The 26,612-nt window shown below is 46.0% G+C and overlaps 1 protein-coding gene and 1 long non-coding RNA gene across 2 annotated transcripts; one reads left to right on the forward strand and one right to left on the reverse strand.

Annotated features, from left to right (window-relative positions):
* Positions 1-8,254: 8,254 nt before the first annotated feature.
* Positions 8,255-9,800, forward strand: LOC137884577 (uncharacterized). The gene is made up of 2 exons (XR_011104748.1): positions 8,255-9,052; positions 9,158-9,800. It is a non-coding gene; the product is annotated as an uncharacterized lncRNA (long non-coding RNA).
* Positions 9,801-13,309: 3,509 nt separating this feature from the next.
* ythdf2 (YTH N6-methyladenosine RNA binding protein F2) lies at positions 13,310-20,221 on the reverse strand. Its single transcript, XM_068726383.1, has 6 exons — positions 20,025-20,221; positions 19,775-19,799; positions 18,576-18,655; positions 16,014-17,702; positions 14,523-14,588; positions 13,310-14,312 (listed from the first exon to the last, which is right to left on the reverse strand). The coding sequence occupies exons 1-6, from the start codon at positions 20,049-20,051 to the stop codon at positions 14,289-14,291; spliced, it is 1,911 nt and encodes a 636-aa protein (XP_068582484.1). The 5' UTR covers positions 20,052-20,221; the 3' UTR covers positions 13,310-14,288.
* Between the last annotated feature and the right edge of the window lie 6,391 nt (positions 20,222-26,612).

Consider the following 26,612-nt stretch of genomic DNA (forward strand, 5'->3'; position numbering starts at 1 on the left):
TCTCATCATGTCTCATTTGCGCATTAGTTGTTAGAACCTTCAGTTATGATGTGTTGACAGGTTTCCCGGTGCAGGTAGACGTAGAGGGAGAGGAAAGACGAACCCTAACAACACGAGAGGTGATTAGAGCGAGCCGAGTGCAGCTATGTAACACCGGTCCACTTCCTCTCGCTCTGGCTCTGGCGCTCCAGCCGTGCTAAGAGTGGCTGGGCTAAGCCACTCTTGCCCTACATACAGCCTAAACAGCAGATTACCGACTGTCCCTCTAATCCCATGCACCAGGGCATGTGCCACTGTCACCATGCAGCAACCACCCAATCACCCTGCAGCCACCGTCACAGCCTGCTGTTCCGCTAGCTGTGCAACCCCCCCCCCCCCCCCCCGATCCCTGACATTGTCCCTGTTTCCGATTCTTTGGTCGGTCACTTTGGATTTTGGGTTTTATTTCTATCCGAATAAAGAACGCTGAAAGCCGAGTTACCGAAATACTTCTCTACTACTCTGTCTCTCCCTCTGTCTCTCTCTCTCTGTCTCTCTCTCCCTCTGTCTCTCTCTCTCTCTCTCTCTCTCTCTCTCTGTCTCTCTCTCCCTCTGTCTCTCTCTCTCTCTCTCTCTCTCTCTCTCTGTCTCTCTCTGTCTCTGTCTCTCTCCCTCTCTCTCCCTCTGTCTCTCTCTCTGTCTCTCTCTCCCTGTCTCTCCCTCTGTCTCTGTCTCTCTCTCCCTGTCTCTCTCTCTCTCCCTCTCTCTGTCTCTCTGTCTCTCTCTCTGTCTTCCCTGTCCTGTCCTCATCCTCCCAGTGACCCCCACCCTCTCCCAGTTTTAACCTCCTCATGACCACCTGGCATGGGACAGCTTCCTCAGTCCCTCAGCCTCACCTAAACCACCAGGCCTGAGATTAGGGTTAATCTGGACCTTGTGTCATCCTGTATCTATCCACCACCCCCACAGCCCCATTCTTCCCTCCCTCCCTCCCTCCTCTTTACCAAAGAGGCTTTGGTTTAAAATCCTTTATTGTGAACCCCCCCCCCCCCCCCCGCTCCCCTTGCAGTGTCTTTCTGCCTGCTGCCAACTGCAACTTTTCCTCCCGCACCACATCCTCAGCCAATCCTTAAACAGAGCCTGTAGAACCCGTCCCCGGGCTGTGGAGCTACGGCGGTTAAGAGATGTGAGAAAAGGATCTTTGCATTGTCTTTCTCTTTAGAATAAACGTGGAATTAGACAGACACTGTGCTAAAATGAACTCTGTGTGTGTGTGTGTGTGTGTGTGTGTGTGTGTGTGTGTGTGCACATGAGCATGCTGTAATACATGACTATACTTACAACGTGTTCATACCGTAGGAGGACCTGCCATCATGGTGTGATGGTATATGTTTTTAAAATCAACCTCCACTCCGCCGTCCCAATCACCCGACCCTGAGTGCTTACAGCCGGCTCGTCTCCGCCCGAGGACAGAGTGAAGACACGGAGACACGAGTCGCATGAAGAGACTCCACAATGGTGCAGAGAGGACGAACACAAAAAGGGGAAAAGACACAGAGTGCCGAAGCCCCTTTTCATTTTTTTGTCTCCGGAAATAAATGGCAGATTCTCCCTCAAGCGAAGTCTCCTTTCTTGAGTTGAAAAGCAAAAAGCACTTGGCAGACAGAAACGGGTAGCATGGAGAGTGAGCGGTAGAGAGACACCAGGGATGTAGGCCAGCAATAAAGGGTCTGATCGTGAGGGGCAGAGAGAGACCCTTGAGCGTAAGAACCTGCATGAGGCGCCTGCTTTAATGAGGAAACGGCGCCGAGGATCCGTAGAAACCATCACAAGATGCTGAGCTTATGATGTTAATGTCAGACTCTGCGCACAATCAGAGGCAGACGATTTGTTGAGCACCGTTTAATTTGTCCCGATTACACAGATAGGCTGTTCGCTTATTAAAAAGTCTGAGTACATGTAGCATAATGATTATTTATAGGGTTCAGTCACATGAATCCCAGCCAGCCGAAGGTTCCTGATGCCTTCAAGACACACACACACACACACACACACACACACACACACACACACACACACACACACACACACACACACACACACTCGTAATATGAACTTGATGACATTAGGGTTTACGTGGCAGACCTTAATGCACAGAGGTAGGACGGGATGCTAAAGATCTTTAACTGGATTAGGAATATGGAATCCCAGAAGCAGAAAGAGCAGCGAGACGCAGGGAGAGAGAGAGTGACTGATTAAAGGCGAGAAAGCGACAGAACATGCTGAGAAAGGAGAAAGTCGGAGAGAGAGGGTCGAAACGGAGAATGTTCGTCGTGATTGTGCAAGAGTGCGAAATGTCCACAGAGAGCGAGGGAGAGAGAGAGCGAGCGATGTAGTTAATGGATGTAAATTAATTGCTGTCGTGTGGATTCTGATCCCAATAAATCAGGGTCAGTGTGGTCTCCGGTGCCATCGCTGCATGGTTGGGAAAAGGAGGAGGGAGCCTCGATCTGACCGACACACACACACACACACACACACACACGAGTGTAAGTACACACACACACTGTTATTCACGTGAATGTCATACAGTAAATGATCCTCGTGCCTTTTTGATCAGATGGATCTTTGTGCATGAATATGTAATGTATTTGCTAAATTATGAAATCAAATCAAATCTTTTGAACCCTAAAAAAGTTGTGTCACTCATGAAATGAAATAAAAATAAAAACAGCAATATAAAAGAAACTCCACTAACGGCGCCGTATCGTGACATGACATCGCCTTCACCACGAGGAGCTTTTTAAACGAGTCCAGACAGAAGAGAGGATGGAGGACTAGAGCACAGCTAACCTGCTTCTAAACACAACGAGGCCCAATGAATTAGTCATGCTGGTTTCTGAACCACGGCTCTCTCTGCTTAACTAGGCTGCAGAATTCATTTACCTTATTCCCCGTCTACGAGCGTCACAAACATATCCTGTTATCATGTTGTGTGTTCATCTGAAAATACGTGAAGCATGTATTTTAATTACAAATCATACAAGGGCAATTAAAAAAACAAAAGGCTTGCCGCAGACTAAAAGAAGCCGCCGCGCTGCAACACCGACTCACAAAGAGAAAGTCAATGGTGACGTGAACGTTTCCATATTCTCTGAAACACATTTAATTCATTACACTTTACAGTACAGTATGCCCCACATTATACACACAGTGTGTTCTTTGATACTGTATGCCCCAAAGCAAATCACTCATGTTCAAACAATAATATCTGAACATGACAGAAATGGTGCAAAATGGGAAGTAGGTCACATAGCAATTTATTTGACAAAAAGAGATGGGGGTGGGGAACTGGGGCATGGTGTATGCAGCGGCAGCGGTGGAGGGAAGGATTTTGGGAACGCAGATCAGATAGTGTGTGTGTGTGTGTGTGTGTGTGTGTGTGTGTGTGTGTGTGTGTGTGTGTGTGTGTGTGTGTGTGTGTGTGAGAGAGAGACAGTCGGTGCTTCGATTTGACCTGAAAGTAAAGTTACAGCTCATTGAAGAAGTGCTTGGTCAGTGAGGAATTAATGACACACGATCATATAAGCTACACCTATATTTGTTTGGTATTTAGTAAATATTACAAACTACACACACACACACACACACACACACACACACACACACACACACACACACACACACACACACACACACTCACTCAGCAGAGGCTCCACTGCTCACTGTAGTGAAATTGAAAGTGATATTGCGGTCACTGGACTGTATCAGCACATCTGACACAGAGAGCGTAGCAGCATTGATCAGCTGTCAATGAAGTGCCCAGCTGGCCCCAACCTCTGACTGACACACACACACACACACACACACACACACACACACACACACACACACACACACACACACACACACACACACACACACAGTGGAGCTGTGTGCATCACCCCTGATATTTACAGAGTAAATACCTAACATCCACATATCCATACTGTAAATACATGTATTCTCCCGCACAGACTTCCACACACTGGTAAGCTCTCTGGCTTCCTCCTGATCCTGGTTAAATGCCGCCATCACTGAACATCTCTGAACATCTCTGAACATCTCTGAACATCTCTGAACATCACTGCTGTATGATTTGCACGAAGGCCACGTATCTCCGTCTCCTCCACCGACCTGCAGCTGAACGCTCCATCTGATCCGCTGCACCGAGAGGCGCGGTGCTGATGCAGAGACAGGTTCACCTCCTCACGGGCAGAATGTGAGTCACTGCTGAGAACTGTAAAAAACAACAACGTTCAATACAAATGCTCAGTAGAATTTTACATACAAAATAATGTGATGATGTGTGGTGAATAATTCTAAGAACAAGATTTGACTGATCAAAAATCAAACAATAGATTTATTCTGATGGTTTCTCTGACATGTCGTCTGTGTGTTTAATTCTGCAGCGTTGTAATGTGGAGCTTCGTCAACCAAAGAAGCAAAAATAAAATACTAAACTTGTTTTTTTTTTAAATAATTAAAATAATAATAATTAAAGAAAAATAGAACACCAGTCATAAAAATGTGTGTATTTCATAAGCCACCCAAATAATTAATGTATGCATGAAAACCAATCAATGCATGGGGCATTAGGTTGATGTGGCCCTATTTGCATATTGAAAGACTGAACTGTCTACACTTTCAACACAATCGAGACGATCTGCGGCGACCGCACCGAGGATCCGTAAAGCCACATTAACACATGAGAGGCTCTGGAGCACCAGTCTTTTCTAATGACTCCATAATCCGACCCAAATGCTGCCTGCTTGCTAATCTCTCCACCAGATTACCGAACGAGGGACGAGCGCCGTCTATTTGTCTCCTCCCGTCTCTCTGCCTGTCTGTCTCTCCCGGCTTGTCTCTTTGCTTGCGTCTTCCTCTTGTTTTTCTCTGATAAAATAAAAAGTCTTCTCTTGCCTCTCTGTGATCGTCCTGTCTGCCCTCTCAGCCTCACGAGTACGAGCTCTTTAAAATGGAGGACGGGGAAGCGGGACGTCAAAACGCAGCAACAACCCTCCTTCCTGTCTTCATGGGTTAACATAACTAAAACTGAACATATACACATATACAGGATAGCATGCACACAATTTATGGCATGTCATTTATGCCCATAAATAATAAGGGTTCAGTCTTCTCCAAGAAATAGACAAAAAAAATGTAAAGAGTGGACAAGTGTATTCCTCAGAAACAGATAAAGGAAAAGGGAATTAAGCGTCTCTCCATTCAAACTGCCTTCGCTCACATTCTCTCTTAAATCATCTCCATCGCTCAGAACAGGAAGCTGTCCTCATTGTTCCTTCGCTGAGCGCTGCTGCAGTGCTATTGTGCTTTTCATGTAAACAGATCTAAACTAACGTCATGTTTGTCACACATCAACCATGTCCGATTCTATATATTTACTATAAAACACCGCCGCTGTTTTTTGCCTGCGAGGCCGAACAAAATGTCTCTTTGATTTAACAGAAATCACTCTGTGTCTGCCTGTGTGTGTGTGTGTGTGTGTGTGTGTGTGTGTGTGTCTTGGCATGTGTATGCATGATTTTGTGTTTGTGTGTGTTTGGAATAAGCCGCATCTCTGTCTTTTACACTGTGGCTCAAACTGCTGTTGACAGTCTGCAAAAACTTTTGACATTTAGCTTTTCACAGAACAACACTCGACGCAGCTAATACTAAGAGACCGTGTCTCTGAGTGATGCTGCTGGACCCGGAGACAGACGAGAGACAGACCGCATATCACACCAAAAATAATACAGCAAATTCTAGGACATTTTACCCCATGGAGGTATGTAATTCTGCTCGATATTGAAATGGATATTTTACACTTTTACTAAAATGGAGATCAAAGGGTGTGAAGTAAACGCGTGGCAGACATGCAGCCGTTCAGCCCGCATGGTTTTGGTAAAAATATCACGAAGAGCAGCGACTCAAGCGTCCAACACGGCTGCACTATCACCGATAAAGTGAACGGAATAGAACGATCACAATCAGCGTGTAGAAAACACAGAGCGACGCTCGCCTACTCGACATTACTGAAAGAAATGGTAATCACCTCAACAGCTGGTGTGTTTGCTAAAATATGCTTTGAGTGTTCATGTTCATAAAACCATTACTGCACTAATTCTCAAGCACATAAATGTATTGTAAATATTCATTCAGTAAAATGTCTTTGCCCCACTGAGGCATACGGTGAGACTCAGACTGAATACAGCGGGACCAGGGGAAACATCCCCTCGTACAGAACGGGTCTCCTCTGCACTGATATGACAGTCGTAGATGTCGACACCTTTCTAAATAATGAGAAAGGTTAGGAGACGGTATAGAGACAAGCTAAGTGGTGAAGGGAGGCATGAGACGGGAAAGAGCAACGGAGGGCTGGAGGGAGCGAGGGAGCGAGGGATACAAGAGAAAAGAAAAGGTGATTTGGGCCCCAGTGGACTCAGCGCCGTTTGTGCACGAGTGTGTTTGAGTGTGTATAGGAGGGGAGGGGAGAAGGGGGGGGGTGTTTCTGCGGCTGTCCATTTCCCGGGATCAGCTGATGGAGCGGAGAGGGGTCAAGGGTCAAAGCCTTGCATTGTCAGCCTGGCCCCGCTCTCCCGCGGGGCTCCCTCCCTATCTCCGCTCCCTCCTCCATCCCTCCCCCGTCGCCTCCTGCACATTTACATACATTTATCAACACGGTGCGTTGAGAGGATGCACCGCATGCTCTGCTGCCCGGCTGCTCCTGCAGTCTGCACTGCTGCAGCTCGTGCGTTCACTGCAAAGACATGTTTTGTAACCGCTGCGTGACACATATGTGCATCTGAATGAAATATGTATGTGTCGCACACGCAAACAAATTAGTGTGCCTACATGCACATCTGCGTGTGTGTGTGTGTGTGTGTGTGCGTGCGTGTGTGTGTGTGCGTGTGTGTGTGTGTGTGTGCGTGCGTGCGTGCGTGCGTGCGTGTGTGTGTGTGCGTGCGTGCGTGTGTGCGTGTGCGTGTGCGTGTGTGTGTGTGTGCAGGACAAGACAGGGCCTACCATCCCCCCCAGTTTTAGGCCTTCCCTCCTCACCCCTTACCCCCCCCCTCCCATTCCCACCACCCCCCACACTCACCTCCCCCACTTTGCCTGTGTAATCCCTGCCAGCTGGCCCCGTTGGCTAATCCCTCTGCACTGATCAGCTGGGCCACGCATCCAGTACGGGACAGGACAGGGACAGGGGCAGATAGGGGCGGGACGCTCCGTGTGTGTGTGTGCGTGTGTGTGTGCGTGTGTGTGTGTGTGTCTGCGTGTGAGGTGGGGGGTGGTGTCGACCAGAAAGCATAAATTGAAGCCCGAGCCTTCGCCTCGGCGCAGTGTGTCTGTGTGTGAGCCAGTTGCCTGTTCCTCCTCGTCCGTCCGTCCCTTATCTCCTGTCCTCCTCCTTCTCCCTTGGATCCTTATACATATATACCTTCGTGGCTTATATATGTATGTTTTACATCTTGGGCTTTTTTTGTCTTCCTTTTCGGTTTTGTCTTGTGCAGATCCAAATGGATTTTTGGAATGCTTGTGACTGAGTTCTGATTTTTCCTGCTGCCCTGTCTCCTCTCCCTGACTGCATGCGTTGACACCTGCCTGCTTCCCATCCCTTCAGCCCCCTTGTCCGCCATCCCACCAACCCCTGCGTGCCTGCTCCCCTCCTCTCCCCAACCACCAAGGACCTTCACAGGATGGAGCTGCGCAGCAGTCACAGCTACAACTACAGCAACAACAACAACAGAACCAGGACCCAGGACCCGAAGGAGGAAATACTCTGCAGCTCCGCTGTGATTTTTTACCTTGTCTTTAGAGAGGAAGGATGCATTTGATCTGAGCAAACCTATTCTGCTTGTGCTACATAGTCTTAAATCTAGAGGCAAATATAGACAGGAACTGAGCACAGCGGTCCAGAGTTAAACAGAGAGGATTGTGAATGTAACAGATGCAGTTTGTTTCTGGATGTAAGAGAAAAGAAGCTAAATTCCTCCTTTTTTTGCTTTTTGCTATACATCAAAATGTACTCTCTGCTTAATTATCATATCGTGTATATAGTTATTAATCAGAGGATGAAGACTGTTGTGATTTAGATCCTGATTTCCAGTCCGTACATAGTTACATGCGCAGAGTGCACACAGAGAGAGAGAGAGAGAGAGAGAGAGAGAGAGAGAGAGAGAGAGAGAGAGAGAACAGTAGAGAAGAGATGGAGAGTAGGAGGGAGGGAGAGAGGGAGGGTAAGGGGGAGATAACGACACAGCTTTACCAACTGTAATGAAGACCTGCTTGGTCTCATTAAACCGTACCGAGCTCTTCACCAGGACCAGCGGAGGCGGTGCGATGGTGAGGATGAAGCACAGCGACGCGTCGCAGTGTGTACTCATAAAAATCTCGTCGTCATCCTTTGTTTTGCTCTGAGGGGAAGATGGTCTGCAGGAATGGTAGCAGTCAGGTAGCCGGGCTGCTGCTCTCTTTATGGTGCAACAAAGGTAGCTGTGCACTCTCGCTGCCGCCCTCCCTGCTCCTCTGTGCTGCTTTGTTTCATGATGTTGTGTGAATACAGAAAATGCCTTAATGGTGCGAATGCTGCTTTGATGATCACTAGATGTATTTTTATTTTTAATTAACATTGTGTTGCTGGAAATCCACAAGCGTGTGCATGCATTTACTCACTCTGGGCTGCTCAGCCTGAGGAATCACAATGCCACTGGTCTGTATCATATGTGGCTTTTTCTCCTGTATCGTCTGTGTAGAGAACCTGTTTTCATTGCTGAGGCAGAGAGCATGCCGGTGTGGGATTAGCATGCGATGTACTTTGACGTGTGACAGCACCGCAGAGCCGCCTCTGAGCCCGCAGGGAGGAGAGATCACAGGTGAGGCGAGAGGAAGGAGAGCGTCAAACAGGGACGGACCGACAAAACACAGCGTCGGGATGTACTTTTAAGAAGTGACGGCGTTCGGCAAATAGCGTTCGTGTTGAGAATTGGTGTAGAGCGTGAATGCAAAGGAGGGAAGCTGCTGCTAAAGCGCGGTAAGTGACAGAGGAGGACAGGATGTGATGAGCACCTTTTGGGAAGTTTGGGTTTGCGCTCTTTGTGTTCACAGTGGACCTTGATTTAATTTCAATACAATTAAGGCACGCGGTGAATGCCAAGAGAGAAGCCACAGTCTGCGCTCACCTGAGAAACCAGCACACAGGAGAGACGGACCACCGCTACCATTCTACCAGATTACCCAGCAGCCACAGAGGAGGAGGCACAGAGGTTACAGAGCCGTGACCTCCGGCGTGTGAATAGATCGGTTAATGCAAGCAGAGAAATCTGAAGAGACAAACACAAAGCATAAAGAGAAATACACCAGAGTCACTGGGCACCAATCACAGTAATACACCGGGTTCCAAAATGACAGAACAGCCTACCAGTGTGGGTCCTGTGGCCAAATGGACAGAGGGATCACAGCGGGGGGGTCTGCCATGCGGTGACAGAGGGCCACTTCAAAGGTCTCTGTACGCATGAGAGGACACTCGCCCTGCTTGAGAGGAAGACGGAGAAACGGGGTGAGAACGCTACGGTAGCATGATGGGCTGAAAGGCAGAAACCTCCTCATGCATGCTGCTTTATTCTACAACACCTCCATCACCACCATAGTCTCAACCTTATTCTAAGGGATGAATTACATTACGTTTCTCGTTTGGGTTTTCTGTTTGTCGGTTTCAATACTCTGTCTTTGTTTGTGTGTGTATTCTGCAGACAGTCTAAATAAAGAAGTCATGTCATGGACCGCATGTCTCGTGTCTCTGTTCAAAGTAAAAAGGCCCAAAAATCACTTCACCTGATTTAAATAATGAGCTTCATTCCTGCTCCTCTAACCACAGCGCCGCATCAAATGCTTCAAGCTGTAGATCTCTGTAGGCGATGATGTGAGTTGACCTACATTTCACAGGTTGGAGGCGGAATATGCAAACAAAATTATATTGAATTTGATGCATTGAAGTTACCGTTGTAGCTTTAATTCTGCGCTTTGTGTTTAAGGTGATAGGCTGTTAAAAAGAGCATCATAGTAGGAACAACATGTAGAAAGAAAAGAAAGAGAGATAAGATGCATCATTATGAGGCCTGAGAGCTTCTTATGTTGAACCAGCGGACGACGTTTCTTTATCGCCTCACACAGAGAGCAGAGGGAAGCGTGCCACACATATCACATATACATATATATCACATATACATATATCATATATATATATATACATATATATCATATATCATATATATAACCCTGCTCCTGTCTACACATTATGCATTCTCAAAACTCTCAATAGAATTGTCATGCATGGAGACATGAGGGGTCATACTCAATATGTCATCATGACATATTGTGACTCTTCAATAGAACAGTTTGTTGTTGCAGAAATAATGCTGAGACGATGGTGACAGCTGTGCAATTATAAGCCTACGATTTGGGGAAAAGTACATTTAAAAAAAGTACAAAAACAACAAATACATAAAATAAATACATTGTGACGACTTAATAGCCGTTTGTAGTAAAATGTCAAATAAAGGTAAAATAAGCTGACGGGACATATACATATATATATATATATATATATGTATATGTATATATATATATATATATATATATATATACATACATATTTATATATATATATATATTTATATTATTAAAAATACAGCATCAGAAGCTTTACTCCTGTGTGTTTCTGTCAGAGTCCTTCTGAAGATGTAATGGAGTCATGTAAATAGAGGTCGGTTGGCGACATGGTGAAGCGTCACTAATGGAGGAAAGAGACGGATGCTTTATGATAATGAGGGGAATAAAGCACAGCCATGACCTTGCAGTGTGATATCAACCCACAGAAACAAGGACCTAATGCTGAGCTCTGTGACTGAACACCACCCCAGAAAACAGCAGAAATGCTTCATATTTCTCATATAGTTACAGGAAGGTGAGGTCAGAGTGAAATGATACAAACGTAATCTCTGAAATGAGTCGAGGCGAAAATAGAATGTCCAGTGAATACAGGAGTCACTGAAGGTTGCTTTTATGTAAATCACTTCTATTTATGTCAGAATCACAGCCTGACTGCACACGATAAAGAAACAAGTCGCACACAGACACGCGCACGGACACGTGCACGTGCACACACAGTCATGGTAACGGAGACATTTCTCCCGTCACCACTGCAGGGCAACTTATTTAGTTTCTCCATCTCCTCTTTAGCTTGATGTGCGCTCCGAGATGTGAGCGCTGACCTCCTCCCGCCTCTTCCTCGCCTTCAACCCCACCCCCCCACCTCCTCCTCCTCCTCCCCATGGTCCCATTTCCCTTTCTTCTCCTCCATCGTCTCGGTGGCTGTATATCTGCCTCTCTTTTATGGCCGTTCATTTGCATCCCAGGAGGGGCTGAGAGGCGTCCCCAGAGACGCGCAGATAAGGGTCACAGGAGATCCCCTCGAGGCGGCGCGTGTGTGTGTGTGTGTGTGTGTGTGTGTGTGTGTGTGTGTGTGTGTGTGTGTGTCACGCAGCCTCCACCCACACACGACACGTGCCGTCCAACCCCCTCAACACACGCACGCACACACACCAGCTGAAGTAGATTTTTTTTTAAACTCCGGTCATATTATTATCATTATTATTATTATTATTATTATTATTATATGGAGGTCATGGTTGTGCAGTGTGGTTCACTGTAGGCCTTCAGCTCCACCGGTGTGGTGCAGAGGAACACAAAGATCAAACACGTTTGGAGCTCGATGCTCTGCAGCATTTACACAATGTCGTGTGAACGTTAGTCAGTAGTTTGATAATATTCACAGATGCGATATTTAGAGCTTAATCCCCAAATCTTTGACATGTCGACTAAGAGCACGAGATGGATTAGTATTAATTCATACATCTACAGCCTAGAATATAGTATGATCTTTAAACCCATCACAAGAATGCTTTACCTAGTTTATTAATAACTAAAATATAAATAAGGCTTTATTTGGGTTGATAATGCTGGTTTACTCGTGTATTTATGGGATCGGATGGCACGGCTCAGGTAAATCTGATGCGTGTGTATTAATACCTAAAGACCACACAGACCAGAAACCTCAAGAACATAAAACCAAATTATTTAAAGTATTTATACTAAACTATTGCCTGATAAGAGTCAGCGTTTATATTTGAAACAATAAACCATACAGACACACGTACAGAAGGCCTCGGTGTCGCGCCCCGGCTGAGGAGCGCGTCCCCCGGTCTGGATGAACGGCGGTAGGTGGTGCTGTGTCTCCCTCTCGTGGCCGCTACGGTTAGTACAACGTAACGCACTGACGGCAGAAAATGGCGGATCGCAGATCATTTCTCCAAGTCATCAGCCGGCCAACACACGCAGGTAAACATGACTGCAGACATTTAAACGTGTTCTCTGGACGTCACATCTTCACGACGTTTCACGACATTACCGTACCGAGATATTACCGTAATACATATTATAGTCCCTCGTGCAAAAATAATACTTTCACAGAGGTGGTTTTCTGCCACAAACCAGATGAAGTTGAGCATGGTGGAGAGACTTCACTCATCCTGGAGATCCAGACAGGCGTTACTTCAGGCTTTAAGGAGAAGGACACATCACCAACAGGCCACCGTGTGACTACAGAAACACCCACACACCGCTTTGTGGAGCATCTTTATTATGCCACAAAGAAAAGCCAGTAGTTCTGAAAGAGGACCTTGCGTTTTTTTTGTTTTTTTTTTAAACTCACCAACAATGACATTCTGAAAATGGTGGAAGCTGATTGTGATATCATAGCATGTAAAGTTGGCTGAGCAGTCAGAAATGGAAGTGTGGAGGACAGGGTGGGTTAGGACAACAGGGGGACGAGATGCAGGAGGACGAGTCGGGACGGGGGGCGTGAAGGTGAGAACAGAACACATTCCGATGAAGAGGATGCAGACACGCCGATGAAGAGGATGGACAGACAGACCGATGAAGAGGATGCACAGACAGACCGATGAAGAGGATGCACAGACAGACCGATGAAGAGGATGCACAGACAGACCGATGAAGAGGATGCACAGACAGACCGATGAAGAGGATGCACAGACAGACCGATGAAGAGGATGCACAGACAGACCGATGAAGAGGATGCACAGACACGCCGATGAAGAGGATGGACAGACAGACCGATGAAGAGGATGCACAGACAGACCGATGAAGAGGATGGACAGACACGCCGCGTGACAACGCTGCTTTACAGTCAAACAAGGGGAATGCACACCAGTTCTGCTGAATATACCACATTTATTACTTTTGAACTGATTAATAGAAAGAGTGGGGCAAAGCCACTCGCATCACTGTCTTTAGAAAACGGAGGCAGGAGAAAGAAACAAACAAAAAAAGACAGCAGGCCATAGCAACGATGAATAAACGTGTCCAAGAGAAAGGTTAAACTAAGTCCACTGGAGACTGTTAACAGAGCCCCGCTTCCTTTAGACCATTAAATTATACACTGAGCAAGGCTCAACTCAACATTTCTTCTGCTTTCAAACTCTCGACTCCCCCTCTCCACACCCTCCCTCCCCCACACACTCCGTCCAACACATGCCAAAAACAAAACAGAGGGCCGCTCTGACCCGCGGCGTGAACACGACAGGTCGTGAGCGCGGCCGACACCCGTCTACGGTGAAAATCCACTGAGGAGGAAAAACTCCAGCGGGTCCTGGTTGAAGACGCATCCTCAGGAGACAGGGGTGTGTGAGTGTGGGGGGGGGGGGGGGGGGTTACAAAGAAAATGAGACAAACGGCCCGGTCTTGACTCTGGGACACTATCATAAACCAACACTACAACTTCTACTGGATCGGTGTTTGTTTTCAGAATTACAGACTTGCTCTTGGACCATAAAAACAGGAGATGATCCTTTCATTTAAAAAAAGGACAAAGCAGCGTACAAAGGAGAAGCATATGTAGTGGAATGGGGCGGGGCAAAAAAAAAAAAAAAAAAAAAAAAAAAGATTTCACCTAAGGATGCTATATGCATTTAGTTGTAGTCCTATGAATAATCGTTTCCTTTTCTTTTCACTACAAGTTCGAAGTAAGTCTTTAAAGTCAAAAGAAATCAAGAAAGTCTTCATTTAGTTTGTGTCCTCGGTTAATTCTTCACCCCTATTAGAATTTCTTAGAGATCTGGATGTAATGGTGTAATGGGGTGGACAGGGCTTTAGGGGGGGCCATTGCAGTCTTTTGACCAAAGCACCAGCTGTTACTTGGCTCGTCCTTGGCGCTCCTAGAACACAAACACAAAAAGAAGAGTTACAAACAACACGTCTGTATTTTCAAACTAGTCGACTCGTAAATCATCGTTTCCTGGTTCATTCTCTGAATCCATTTACTCATGAATGAATCTATGTAAAGGTCACATATAGTTATGTAGGATAAGGACGCTCGAGTTCATGATTTCAAGCTCTGGAGCAGCGTGGTGACGGTGAGCAGTTACCTGAAGCCTGTAATGACTCCTGTTGCTTGGGTTGCTGGGATATGGCTCACTGCCTTGGACCTCCACCTGTCACAGAGAGGAGAAACGGAGCTTAACTGGACAGACAAGTCACGCTACAGAAAACAGATCTCTGTCTCAATGAACACACAAAAACATCTCGACTCCTGGAAATCCTGGAAAGTGGCAATTTTGCATTAACCACAACACTTCATACATTAACCAATGATTAATAAAACGACCACGTATGACTTCAAATCATGTGATCTGAGGAGTTAATGCAAGTTCATCTCTTGAATCCACAACAACAACACCACCACCACCACCACCACGGTCACTGAGGTTCTCAAGTCTGGGAGTCGATAATGAAACTCCTAAAATACATTATTCACCGGTTTGGGAGAACTGCTGGTCCTCTTATTAAGATCATACATACATACATACATACATACATACATACATACATACATACATACATACATACTTCTGGAATGAATACCTGAAAAGAACAAAGCTGTACAACAGAAATACTCCATAGTATAACTCAGCTGCTACATTATGGACAGATGTCGTTCTTGCTCATAACAGAGAAGAAGCAGCAAGTGAAGTGTTTCTAACAAAATCTGCAACGTGAACTAAAATATTCTAAATCTCATGAATGCTTTTTAGCATTAACCTTTAAGCAACACGTTGATGTGGCTTCAACAGGCGGTACGTTACGTTTCTCAAGCATACAAAGATCTAAACCCTCCTAACGTTTGTCTACATCTACAGAGTAAAACAGCCTTAACTTCTGCGATATTAAAGAAGGTAAAACATGGTGTCTTGGTAAACATCGCCCTCTGTCAGGTAAAGATGATAGAATGTAATACAGATGTGCATCACACCAAAGCCCAAGTATTACACAGGAACTTCTTTCACAATAAGAAATGCAAACATACAATACACATCTGGTCTATTGTTTCTTCCTCATGTTGATATCAACAGTTCAACACAAACAGGTTTCACTCAACACCGACCTGTGGTCAGACATAGAAAGACATTTCACGAATCATCATCAGGAGACAACGGAGTGTCGATGCTGAGCAGACACCGAATCACCCAAACCACAACACAAACAGTCAGAAACGTTCTCATGTGATCTACTGCACATTTACATTTCAAGTAAATATCAGCGGCTGAACTGATTCCTGGTGTTCATGGTTCTGTTGTTCCTCTTTAACCAGGTAGAACCACACAGTGAAACACTATTCTGAATATCCTGTATAACACCACTGACTTCTGACAAAGACCTGAATCCAGCTGTAAGTCACCGAGTTGTTCCTGAATCCCTCTGTACTGCAGAAGGAACGGTTGCACACGCACACGGATCGATAGAAGCAACCGCACATCCAAACCACATACTGCAGCTCACTGAACACGAGGCGAAGCAGAGCACTCTTCTGTCCACTCATCCGTTTCATCATTCACATTATTCAACAGTGACTTCGTTACCTTCTTCACACACTCTTCCTCCTCCTGACGCTTCTCGTAGTGAGAAAAGTCATCGAAGATGGACGTGGTGTGTTTATATCCAGCGATGATCTTAAGCACCTGCCTGGCCTTGTCCAGCGGTACCTCCTGTGTGTCCCGAGAGTTGGTCACCGGCTTGTTTTCGTTGTTCTCCAGTCGAATGTGCCGTAGCTGACTGTTGGGAACGTCCTTAACAAAGATCCAGCGCACATCAAAACGACCCTTCCACTTGTCCTGTGACCACACGCCAGCAGACGTGTTGTAGTCCACGGGCGAGCGCATCTCTGCTACGCCACAGAAGTGACCGCTCCCGTTGACACTGAACAGAAGAAAGAGCGGCCCTTTGCCCCCCAACGAGCGGTAGGCCGCGTCCAGCCTCTTGTTGCCGTGCTCCGTGCTGCACCAGATGTTGTACTTGATGGAGCGGTGGATGTCATCCTCGGAGTAGCTCTTGATGATGAACACCCTGCCCTGCTTGGGATTCCAGTCAAAGTCCTTGGGGTTATAATTGTTGACCATGCGCAACTTCTCTAAGACCGGGTGAGGCTCGGAGGGGACTCCGGGAACCACACCCACGCCAGACGAAGTTGGAGGTGACTGGCCTGTACCGCTCCCACTGCCATCCCCAAATCCATTAGCCCGGTTCCGTGGAGGGACCCAGCGAGTAGGTTGAGAAGGTTGCTGCTGTTGGTTAGGAGGACCCTGGGAGAGAGGAGGCTGGGGCATATGAGCCATACCTGGTTGCCCACCGGGTGGAAGCTGATGCTGCCCCATCTGGGAAACCGGGGGTACCAGCTGTCCATTGCTGAGGGGCATTTGTGGGTTCCCTACAGCAGTAGCTCCGGGCTGTGGGGAAGCCTGATTGGGCGGCTGCCCGTTGATGGGAATAGCGGGCACCTGCTGAGGGGTGGCAGCTTTAGGCATGTTGCCCTTGTTGTCCCAAGTGCCGATGTCCATGTTGTGTTTAATGGGCGGAGGAGGCAAATTGGCACCGGCCATGCCACCCTTGGTTTTCAGCTTGGGTTGAGGCTTGGCTGGCTTGCTGGCAATATCGGCCCAGGAGGCGGGCTTGGCAGGGGCAATCGAGACAGGAGGCATGCTTGGAGGTCCTACGGATGAGACGGGGCCAAGGGGACCCCCACCAGGTAAGCCAGAGCCAACCACCTTAGGAGCCATGTCCCCATTACCACCAGGAGCGGCACCGCCAATCTTAAGCCCCACCATGCCCTGGTCAAGGCTGTTCATACCAGGTGCCTTGTTCAGGGGCTCGTTGGCAGCAGGCGCAAACGGGGACTGTCCATCGATCATGGCCCCCCCAAGTGAGCTGGGAGCGTAGGCATAGCTGCTGCTGTAGCCAGAGCTCTGCGGTGTCCCCGACTGTCCCTGAGAGCTATTATTGCCCCAAGCAGAGAAGTCGATGCCACTGGGAAAGAAGTTGAAACCGTGCTGGCCCAGGAACGGATTGCTCCCCAGAGGGCCCGGCTGGCCAAACATAGCGTCCGGGAGGTAGTGGGGCTCCCCGTTGCTCAACTGTCCATAGGAGGCCAGGTAAGGCATAGGAGGGTCCCCACCCGTGGACCATGCTGCCTCGTTCAAGGAGTAGGAAAATCCTATGGAGGGGCTGTAGTAGCTGGGCATGTACGAGTCCGACATGGCCGTATAGGCATTGCTCTACGTAGAAGAGAAAACAACAATTTGTTTCAGTGACAAGAGGTAAAAAATAATCACTTTTTTGCACAAACAAACTTAACATTCATTTTTAACTTAACGTTTTTTTATGTTTATACCTCGTTCTTATAGATCCAAAAAGTCAGATCAAGATAAAAGATGAGGAAATATATTGAATTATCATTTTATTACTGTCACAAACCAAAGCTTCACCACAACAATAATGTTGCTTTCTTAGAGTCACTGAACTATAAATTAAGAAGAGAAGTCAGGCTATAACAACGATAATCAACAAAAGCGCCAATCCCTGCTGCTCATCCTTTGAGTCCTTCTGTAATGCAAAACACATAAACGGCTGTGTGCACACACGCATAAAAAGAGGCCTTAATAAGGCTACTGATAGAAAGTGTGTGTGTGTGTTAGAGAAATGTGTTGAAGTTGCAACCAAAAAGTCACACCGATAAAGATCTTCTTTCTTAACTTCCGTTTAATAATCTTATTAACGCATGTAGCATTAGCATGTAACAAGTCAACGTTAGGGATGTTCTGACCCAAACTAAGAGGTCAGTATTGGGATCAATCAAGACGTGTATACATCAGACCCAGGAGCAGGCCATCATTACAGTTGACCTGAGATTCTTGACAACTTATTTCATGGTTTAAGCTTCATTTTAACTGAATTACACTTAAATCAACACTCTCACAATAGAAAAACAACCATGAAAGTTCAGGTTTATGTCACAACCTGTTGATTTAATCTCTGAATTCCTCTTCAATCGCTTCATAACTCGAGGGTACGCACACTCCTGGTAATAAAAAAGGAGTCTAACTGGAAAAGCAGCACCTGTTTGCTAACACGGGTGAATGAAGGCTTACCTGTCTGGCCTGAGTATTCAGGTAAGGCTCAAACTCATCGTCATTCAAAGTATCCTTTTGGGTCACAGCTCCGTTTTGCACTGAAAAGAACAACAGCAGCAATGTAAACAGAGAGGAACAGAGTTGTCTTATCTGGTACTGTTACATCATCAAACCACTCCTATTATTGATGAGTGACACAGGAAATGACACCAAGACATCACATGCTGTAGTAACAGACTTCTGACCACACACACACACACACACACACACACACACACACACTAATGTCAATCAGCTCCAGAGAAGAGCTGAATGCTCTTTGGCACTGATTAGACAAACACTTAAAACAATCAGAATATCTCTTAAAAATAGACAAATTCAAACGTTAATAGATTACACCAGAGCTGTGATGCAAGTGGACCAGCGTCCTCTGGTTTGTTTTCCTAAGTGTCCATGTGTTCTGTCGTAGTGGATGTCACGGTGATGGGCGACATGGGGCTCTCAGCGAGCTTCTCACACACAAAAGTACATTTATAAACACAAACCGGTAAAATAAACGGGACGCGCGAGGCCCATTTGGACACGGGAAACAGCAACGTCGGAAGACGTGTCATTATTTGTGGGTTAACTTAGCAACTCAGCTAACAGCTAGCACGCTATCTGTGTGGTTAGCTGCATGCGAGTGCGCAGCGTCTCCATGTTAACGAGCGCCAAGAGTCCTTTTCAACATGACGGACTCGGCTAACATTAGCCAGCCTGATAGGAAGGCACCTGTGGCTGAAACGCCGCGAAAACAGGTCCACGGACAGCGACACGAAGAGAGCCTGCGTGTTAACAGCGTTCTCCCGCACCTGTCAGCGCAATAAAACGCGTTGCAAGTGCAACCAGGAAAAGGATGCTGATGTGTATCATGTTGCCATTTAACGTTAGCTAGCCGAGGCTAATGCTAACCGTGGGAACCGTACGGTGTCACTTCAGGGGACGTTAACGGCTAGTTTAGGGCCGAGAACGCGTCGGAAACACGATGTAGTTCAGCGTTTCGTTCAAGTGGCGAGTCAAACGCAGTGAATGTGTACAGTTCAGACAGACAGGCCCGTCTGTGGGGAGCTAGGCGGAAAGCTATCGCATCCGCGCACGTAAAGATTGTCACCGCACGTAAAAAGATCCGCATTCACTCAACCGCCGAGTCGATAATGTGGGACAGTATCCGTTCTTACCTTTATTAGCTTGGCCTTTCGGTCTCTGGATTGGGTCCAGGTGATTCATGAAGGTTTGATTTATGAGAAGAGAGGAAGGGGAAAAATAGATGAAGAGATATATGTTCAGCAGTCAGTTCCTTTAGCAGGTGGTCAGGCCTACTGCACTACTGAGCCACAGCCGCTGCCTCGGAGCTAAGCTATCCTCGCTAGCCGTCGCGATGCTGACAAATTTGGCCCTCGTAAATGTTCAGAAAATACCTCTCTTTACCTGTTCAAGAAGGCTGCTGGCTGACATGTCTTTCCCCCCCGGAGCCTGTACTGCTATATTTACTCCTAAATAAACGCGGCAGGGTGCGGAATCTGTCTAACTAGTGAAGAGTTTCACCCAAGCGCCCTCTCTCTCTATAGAGCCTGGTTTCTACACAATGGCGGGCTGCAGTTTGCCTGACAGACTCCTCAACATGGCTGGGCGGCCCTCGTCAACCCGCGAGGATATTTATTTACAGCGGACACGCGCCCCCTAACGGCGCGGAGGAGCAAGGCCTTCACCTCGCGACTTGTCGGGCACACTGACGTACAAGTACTTCATATCATATATAATATAATATAATATAATATAATATAATATAATATAATATAATATAATATAATAAAAGTAATACATGAGTCAATAAGGTCATTCATCAAATAGATCTAAATAAAAAACAACTCAGTGAAACTTAACTTAACTTGTTAGGATATTATATTTCATAATATATTAGTTTTATTGGAGAAATTATACCAAACAGTTACACATTTCATTGCCTCTTCAGGTGTTATGGCGTGTTATAGTGTAGATGTTGTGTACACAGTGACAATATTAGGTACGTCATAAACTACTCATCCTGAAGGTCTCGTAAGCATAATATGTAATAACCAACGGGCGCTTTACCTCATAGCCGAAGGTTTGTGAAGATGTTTTGTTGGGTTTGGCATCTCAAAGAGACCTGCTGTTGTAACACAGTGGTGATACACGTTGGTGGAATCACAAGGTAGTTTATTAAGGTTGAACTATTTTATTATATGACATGGAGCCAGATGGGCCTCACTTAACTTTAAAGTACTCTAGACCAGAAGCTGTTAAATTAGTTCTTAAAGAGGCTGGTATTCTCTTTCAATTTAAAATAAAAAGAAAAGATTTATACTCAAGTTGATTCAGAAAAGAGTTCAATGTTTGATCAACTTTCGTCTTAATTGGGTACAGAGAGAGTATATATACTGTATGTTGTTGCCCAAAGATCTACAGTCTGCTTCACAGCCTGAATGTATTGACTGGTGTTTAATTATTATTGTGGACATATTAGTGTTAACAGTTATTAAGATCTTAAGGTATGTAAAACAATATTGATTACCACAATATGAAGGTATTAAACGAACTAAAAAAACAAAGATTTCAGTCAGTTAACCATTGCCTTGCATTTCAAACCTTTAGCACCTACTAGCGTTGTTTCACAGTAAAAGCCTGATTCTCAGGAAGTCTCTTAAAAAGAGCTTTACTTGTAATTCCACGCCCTGCCACAAGGTGGCCTCCAAGTCACGGTCTCAAACGTGTGATTAAAGTAAGGCACTGAGGTCAAAATGAGCTTGTGTGTGGTAATTATCAAACATGACCATTCAGGACTACTCCTCCATTTCTCTGGAATGTATTCCACTCACTTTGCTTTCATGGGTGTTACGTTGTGGTTTACAGACTATTCATTTGTGAAGTGCTCTTGTTGGTGTCCATACAAGCCCCGGTGATTCTCACACTAATTAGAAGTGTCTCTATACGGTGTGATACTGTCTCACTTTGTGAATCATCCTTTATAAACGCACAAAGTCTATACCTGCTCATTAAAAACCCTTTCAAATGTCAAAATAGAATACATTAGACTGTCAGAGTCTCATTCGCTTTTCATATTGAGCCCTTTGTATGGTTCTGTAAGCAGGCAATAATGCTGGTATCCAGTATGAAACAGTCTTTTGATAGCTTCTTTTTCAACACTTGACATTTTCATATATTTCAACGTGTTCTCCAATTCACACTGTCATGTCATGTGTGTGTCTATGCCTTTAGCATCAGTTTAAACCTGCTCATACAGGTCAGTGGTGGCTGGTTATGTGATGCCCCCTCTAGTGTACTTATCATTGTTCAGGGCCAAGGGTTGGTTAGAAGGCATGTGACTAAATTGCACCTCAGAACACACAACACAAGGCCAGGAATAACCCCACCTTGGAGTCACACACACACACACACACACACACACACACACACACACACACACACACACACACACACACACACACACACACACACACACACACGTCTAAAGCCTGCAGGGGAGAACAAGGGGCACAGAACATGGTGTAGATCACAAGGCCTCCTAAACAGAGGTATTTTACTTTAAATTCACATGCAAAACCCAAAAGAAAGTACGTGGGAAACAAAAAAGCGACACCAGGCCTACACTGGATAACTGTTTGCATGAGAGTTTAATTAGGAACCTCAGTACTGGAGAGCGAACCAGTAGCAGTGACGAGTCATTTGACTTGTGAGACATGCCTGGGACAGTAGCATGGCATGCACGTATCATGTTCCGCCTTTCAACTCTCAATCATTTTTGGGTGCTTGACTTTTTTCTCCCGGGGGCTTGTTGACTGCTGCGGGTTGGACAGGTGGCATAGCACGGAGAAGAGCTGGCCATTTACCAGCCAATAAAAATAGCTGTGGTCTCCATGATGTCACCGGTGAGTAAATCATAGCTCCTGACTGCAGAGAGAGAAAGAAAACAAGGCAGTGTTTTCTTTCTCATTTTGAACAGTTTCATGTTTCAACTAATTTCACATCACGCTGTTCTTTTGGCTTCTTGCTTTCACTCCAAATCTATATCAGGTTTTTTGTTGCATGTGCAGGTGCTCCCGTCTACTTCTCTACACGTCTAATCTGTAAACCAGGTAGAAGAGCAGCCAGCGAGGGACCACATTCCCCACGCCAAACCCCAATAACACCGCCGTCGACAGCCAGTCACACCGGCTGCAGTTGCCAGAAAGGGTGTACAGTCTAAAGCCGGAGTCTGATCTCACTCCCATACCTGGCATTCTGAAGCCACAACACCATGCTGCCGATGTGGAACCCGATCAGTCGTAAATCTCCTCTGTTTGACCATGTGACACGCCAAATTTGTGATTCTGCCCTCTCGTCCATCCTCCAGACCTCTTTCCTTCCACCCTAGTGCCCTTCTAGCTGCAGCCCCCTCTGGCCCAATGGAATGTCAGAAAGCAAGGTGACAATCCCACATGCCCACATCGGCGTTTCTGTGTGCATCTTTTTATGCGTTTGTACGTGTTCCTTTGGCTTTATATCTGTGTGTGAATATGTGATTGTGTGTGCATAACTCCGGTGACCCAGCGGCAGCGTGGCAGCAGGGCTCTCTCGGTAATAAGATGTTAGGAATGTAGCACTTGTCAGCCTCTCCGAGGATGCTGTTAATTCACATTCTGTCCGTTTCAGAGGGTTAGCCCTTAATAGAGAGTCAACATTCAGAGTATTTACCTGTGTACAAGCTCTCCCTCTGTCTGTGTGTGTGTGTGTGTGTGTGTGTGTGTGTGAATCTAAGTGTTCAAACTGCTTCCTTACATTAATGACATCTGAGGTTCTGTCAATGTGCTGCAACTCTGTATGTTACACATTTTCTCAGACAACTTGCATCTTCCGCAGCCACCATAAAGGAATCACAACCAAGAGACCGCAGTAGAAGCAGAGCCGTGTTCTTTCATTACAAAGCCACAAAGCATTTCAGATTGATGAACGTGTTCTCACTGTTCTCAACAGAACTGTTCATTTCAGGCCGACATGAAAATGAACTTGCTTGAGAAAATATCTGAGTTAAAGGCAAATCAATCAACATAGTCATCATAAAACATCAGCATGCTACTCCTAAACAATATAATATGATGAGGAAATATGTACGTGGGGATGATTTCAGGTATTTTCTGTATATATTTCAAGTAACATTGCTGCATTAACTGAACTGTAATGTAACATTTAAGACCATGAAAAGATCCATCAATCACAACATGTGACATCATCCTCACACCAGCAGAGACACATCGGTGCTGTTGTGTTCTGTGATCAGGTGTCCTGTGGTTATGAAACGATGCTGCCATGAACGGATACTGAAGACTGCAGAAGTTAGTACAGAGCATTAAACAATGTAAAAACGTAGGTAACTGAGGGGAATAGTTGTCAGTGATGTGAAAGTGTACATGGGTTCTAGTAAATGGGCTAAAACAAACATGAACCTTAAAGTTCTTCATCATGTTCAACTGACTTCAAGACTCTGAGCTGTGGAGTCCTGGTGGTCGCTGAGGACACAATGAGGGAGTTGTTTTAGGAAGAAAATAGCTGCACACTTGCACATTCTATCGCAGGAGATTTATCACCAACATTTGTGTAGATGGACGAATGAGCCAGACCTGTCCATATGTGGCCCTGTGTGTGTGTGTGTGTGTGTGTGTGTGTGTCTGTGTCTGTGTGTGTGTGTGTGTGTGTGTCTGTGGTCTGTGTTTCCGATGACACTTGATGATTTTGAACAGCTGAGATGAGTTTGTGTGGAACTGGACAACGGGGCAGCTGTACATCTCTGTCTTGGACATATACACGTATACACACACACACACACACACACACACACACACACACACACACACACACACTGAGACATATAAAACAACAGTGGAATCCTGAGGTCCGACCCCCTTGGGACCAAGCCAGACTGGGACCTTAATAAAGGCCTTGTTGTTTCAGGAGGTAGCTTATGTGGTTTCAGGTTCTCAACAGGCCCCATTTTACAGACATCTGCCATAATCTCACTGATTGCTTTGTTCTGAATTGCATTTACATTAACGATCGTACAACTTTGTACACTTTGACATTTCCCTTTAAAGGTCTCTTGTGTAGGACCTGCCAGTATCTAACGGATCAAACTGCAACAAACTGAAACGTCTCCCGTGTGCCGAGCGCACATGCTGAACTCTGCTGTTCGGTACTAAAAACCCAAATGGGCCGATCTAGAGCAGGCGTTTTGTTTGTCTGCTCTGGGCTACTGTAGAAACATGGCGGCCGTCTCCGTGAAGACGACCCGCTTCATATGTGGATGTAAACAGCTCATTCAAAGTAAAGAGTAATGTAAAGGGTTAACAAAAGTACACGTGTGCACTCTTTTCTTTAATGTACTCATGGTATTTGTAGCATGGAGTATAAACTATTAATGGTGGTGGTGCAATGTGAATAGTCGTCTAAATAAAACCAGGTTGCCGTTACTACCTCAACAGGCCCTGCAACTTCTCAGCCAATCAGAGCCTTTGCTTGATCAGTCCTCTTTTAAGAGAGGCGGGGCTGGCAGGGTCACAAGGAGTGATGTAACCTGTGTTTATTTTCAGCATATACACGTAAATGTAGACACACTGACACCTTCACGCACACTCGCAGACACACACACCAACACACACAACGGCAACTGTAGACGCTTGCACATACTGTTCTTTACATGCAAAGATTTGAGCGTGCACAAATGTACCGACTGACTTAATTATGGATCTCTGCCATGTTTCTGCAAGCTGGTCGTCTCTCTAGCTGTCCTCCCAGTTTGGTCACTCGATGACAACTGTTGTATGTGCACACGGACCGGCAGTGGCACACACGCACGCACGCACACACGCACACACACACACACACACACACACACACACACACACACACTTGAGTCGGGGGTGGCTGTTCCAGGGGGAACACGGGGCGATTAAATAGAGAAAGGTGTGTGTATCACTGGGGAAGACAAGTTGGAGGGAGAGGCAGAGACAGAAAGAGAGACAGAGACACAGAGAGACATTTAGTCATAGCCATTAATAATAATAGTGGTCTCCCTCTCCCTCTGTCAGCTGCAGCTGTTGATCACGCTGGTGCAACACTGAGCTTTCTAGCATTGCATCACTCTCTTTCTCTCCAGGTCCAATGCTGTCCTGCGTTACCCTGCATGTATGTGGGTCTAGCGGGTCATATTGCACATCACGCTGCGAGGAATGGACTGAAATAGGACTATTGCCCCGATAATGTTAAGACTGATCAGTTCGAAAAGTGGATTTACAAATTCCAATCTATTTATTAGTTTGCTTTAACAACAGACACTCTTTGCTGATGCTCTGATGATAACTGCAGTGAAATACTGTCCAGTGTTATATTGCAGTGCTAAGCTGTAAAACCGGTTCTTCCAAACAGTGATGCAAGACGAGGTCAAAGTGAGAACTTGAGTGTTGCATGTCTGCTTCATCCACTGCTATTTAGGAGCGTGTTCAATTCATTAGCATGCCAATAACCCGCCACTAGTTATTCATACTATGTGTGATGTATGCATAGCGAGACGTTGGTCATGTTCTCCATCTCGAGAACGCAGCAGAGGGACGATGTAACTTCCCGGGGAGCTCGTCCACTCGCATACATCAGAGACATTCCACCTCATCTGACACTTGTCCATGGAATTCTGCAAATTTTCCACACTATTCTACCAGGCATTCTGAAGTGCTTGTCAAAAAGACTGGCATGGCCAAACACCAGGCACCGGTAAAAGCCTTAAAACAGGAGGAAGGGACTCCACTTTCTGGAGAAGGTATCCACGCTGTCGTTCATGTTTCCAAGATGTATTTTTAGTCATTTGGTACATGGACGCATGATGAATTCTGTGCTCCTACTGGTGGTGATTGTCATTGGGTGTGTTTGTGTGTGTGTGTGAGAATATGTTTTTGTTTGCACTGCTGATAGGTGATAATTTGTCATAGATTT

Source organism: Cebidichthys violaceus, unplaced genomic scaffold (genome assembly GCF_023349555.1).
Source record: "Cebidichthys violaceus isolate CVI_PGR_0920_01 unplaced genomic scaffold, fCebVio1.0.p SCAF_39, whole genome shotgun sequence".
Classification (NCBI taxonomy): Eukaryota; Metazoa; Chordata; class Actinopteri; order Perciformes; family Stichaeidae; genus Cebidichthys; species Cebidichthys violaceus.

Coding starts and splice junctions, on each gene's coding strand:
- ythdf2 (XM_068726383.1), bottom strand. CDS start 20,051: ATGTCAGCCAGCAGCCTTCTTGAACAG. Junction 18,656..19,774: donor GAAAGGCCAAGCTAATAAAG/GTAAGAACGGAT, acceptor TGTTCTTTTCAG/TGCAAAACGGAGCTGTGACC. Junction 14,589..16,013: donor AGGAAGAGTGTGTGAAGAAG/GTAACGAAGTCA, acceptor TCTCTGTGACAG/GTGGAGGTCCAAGGCAGTGA.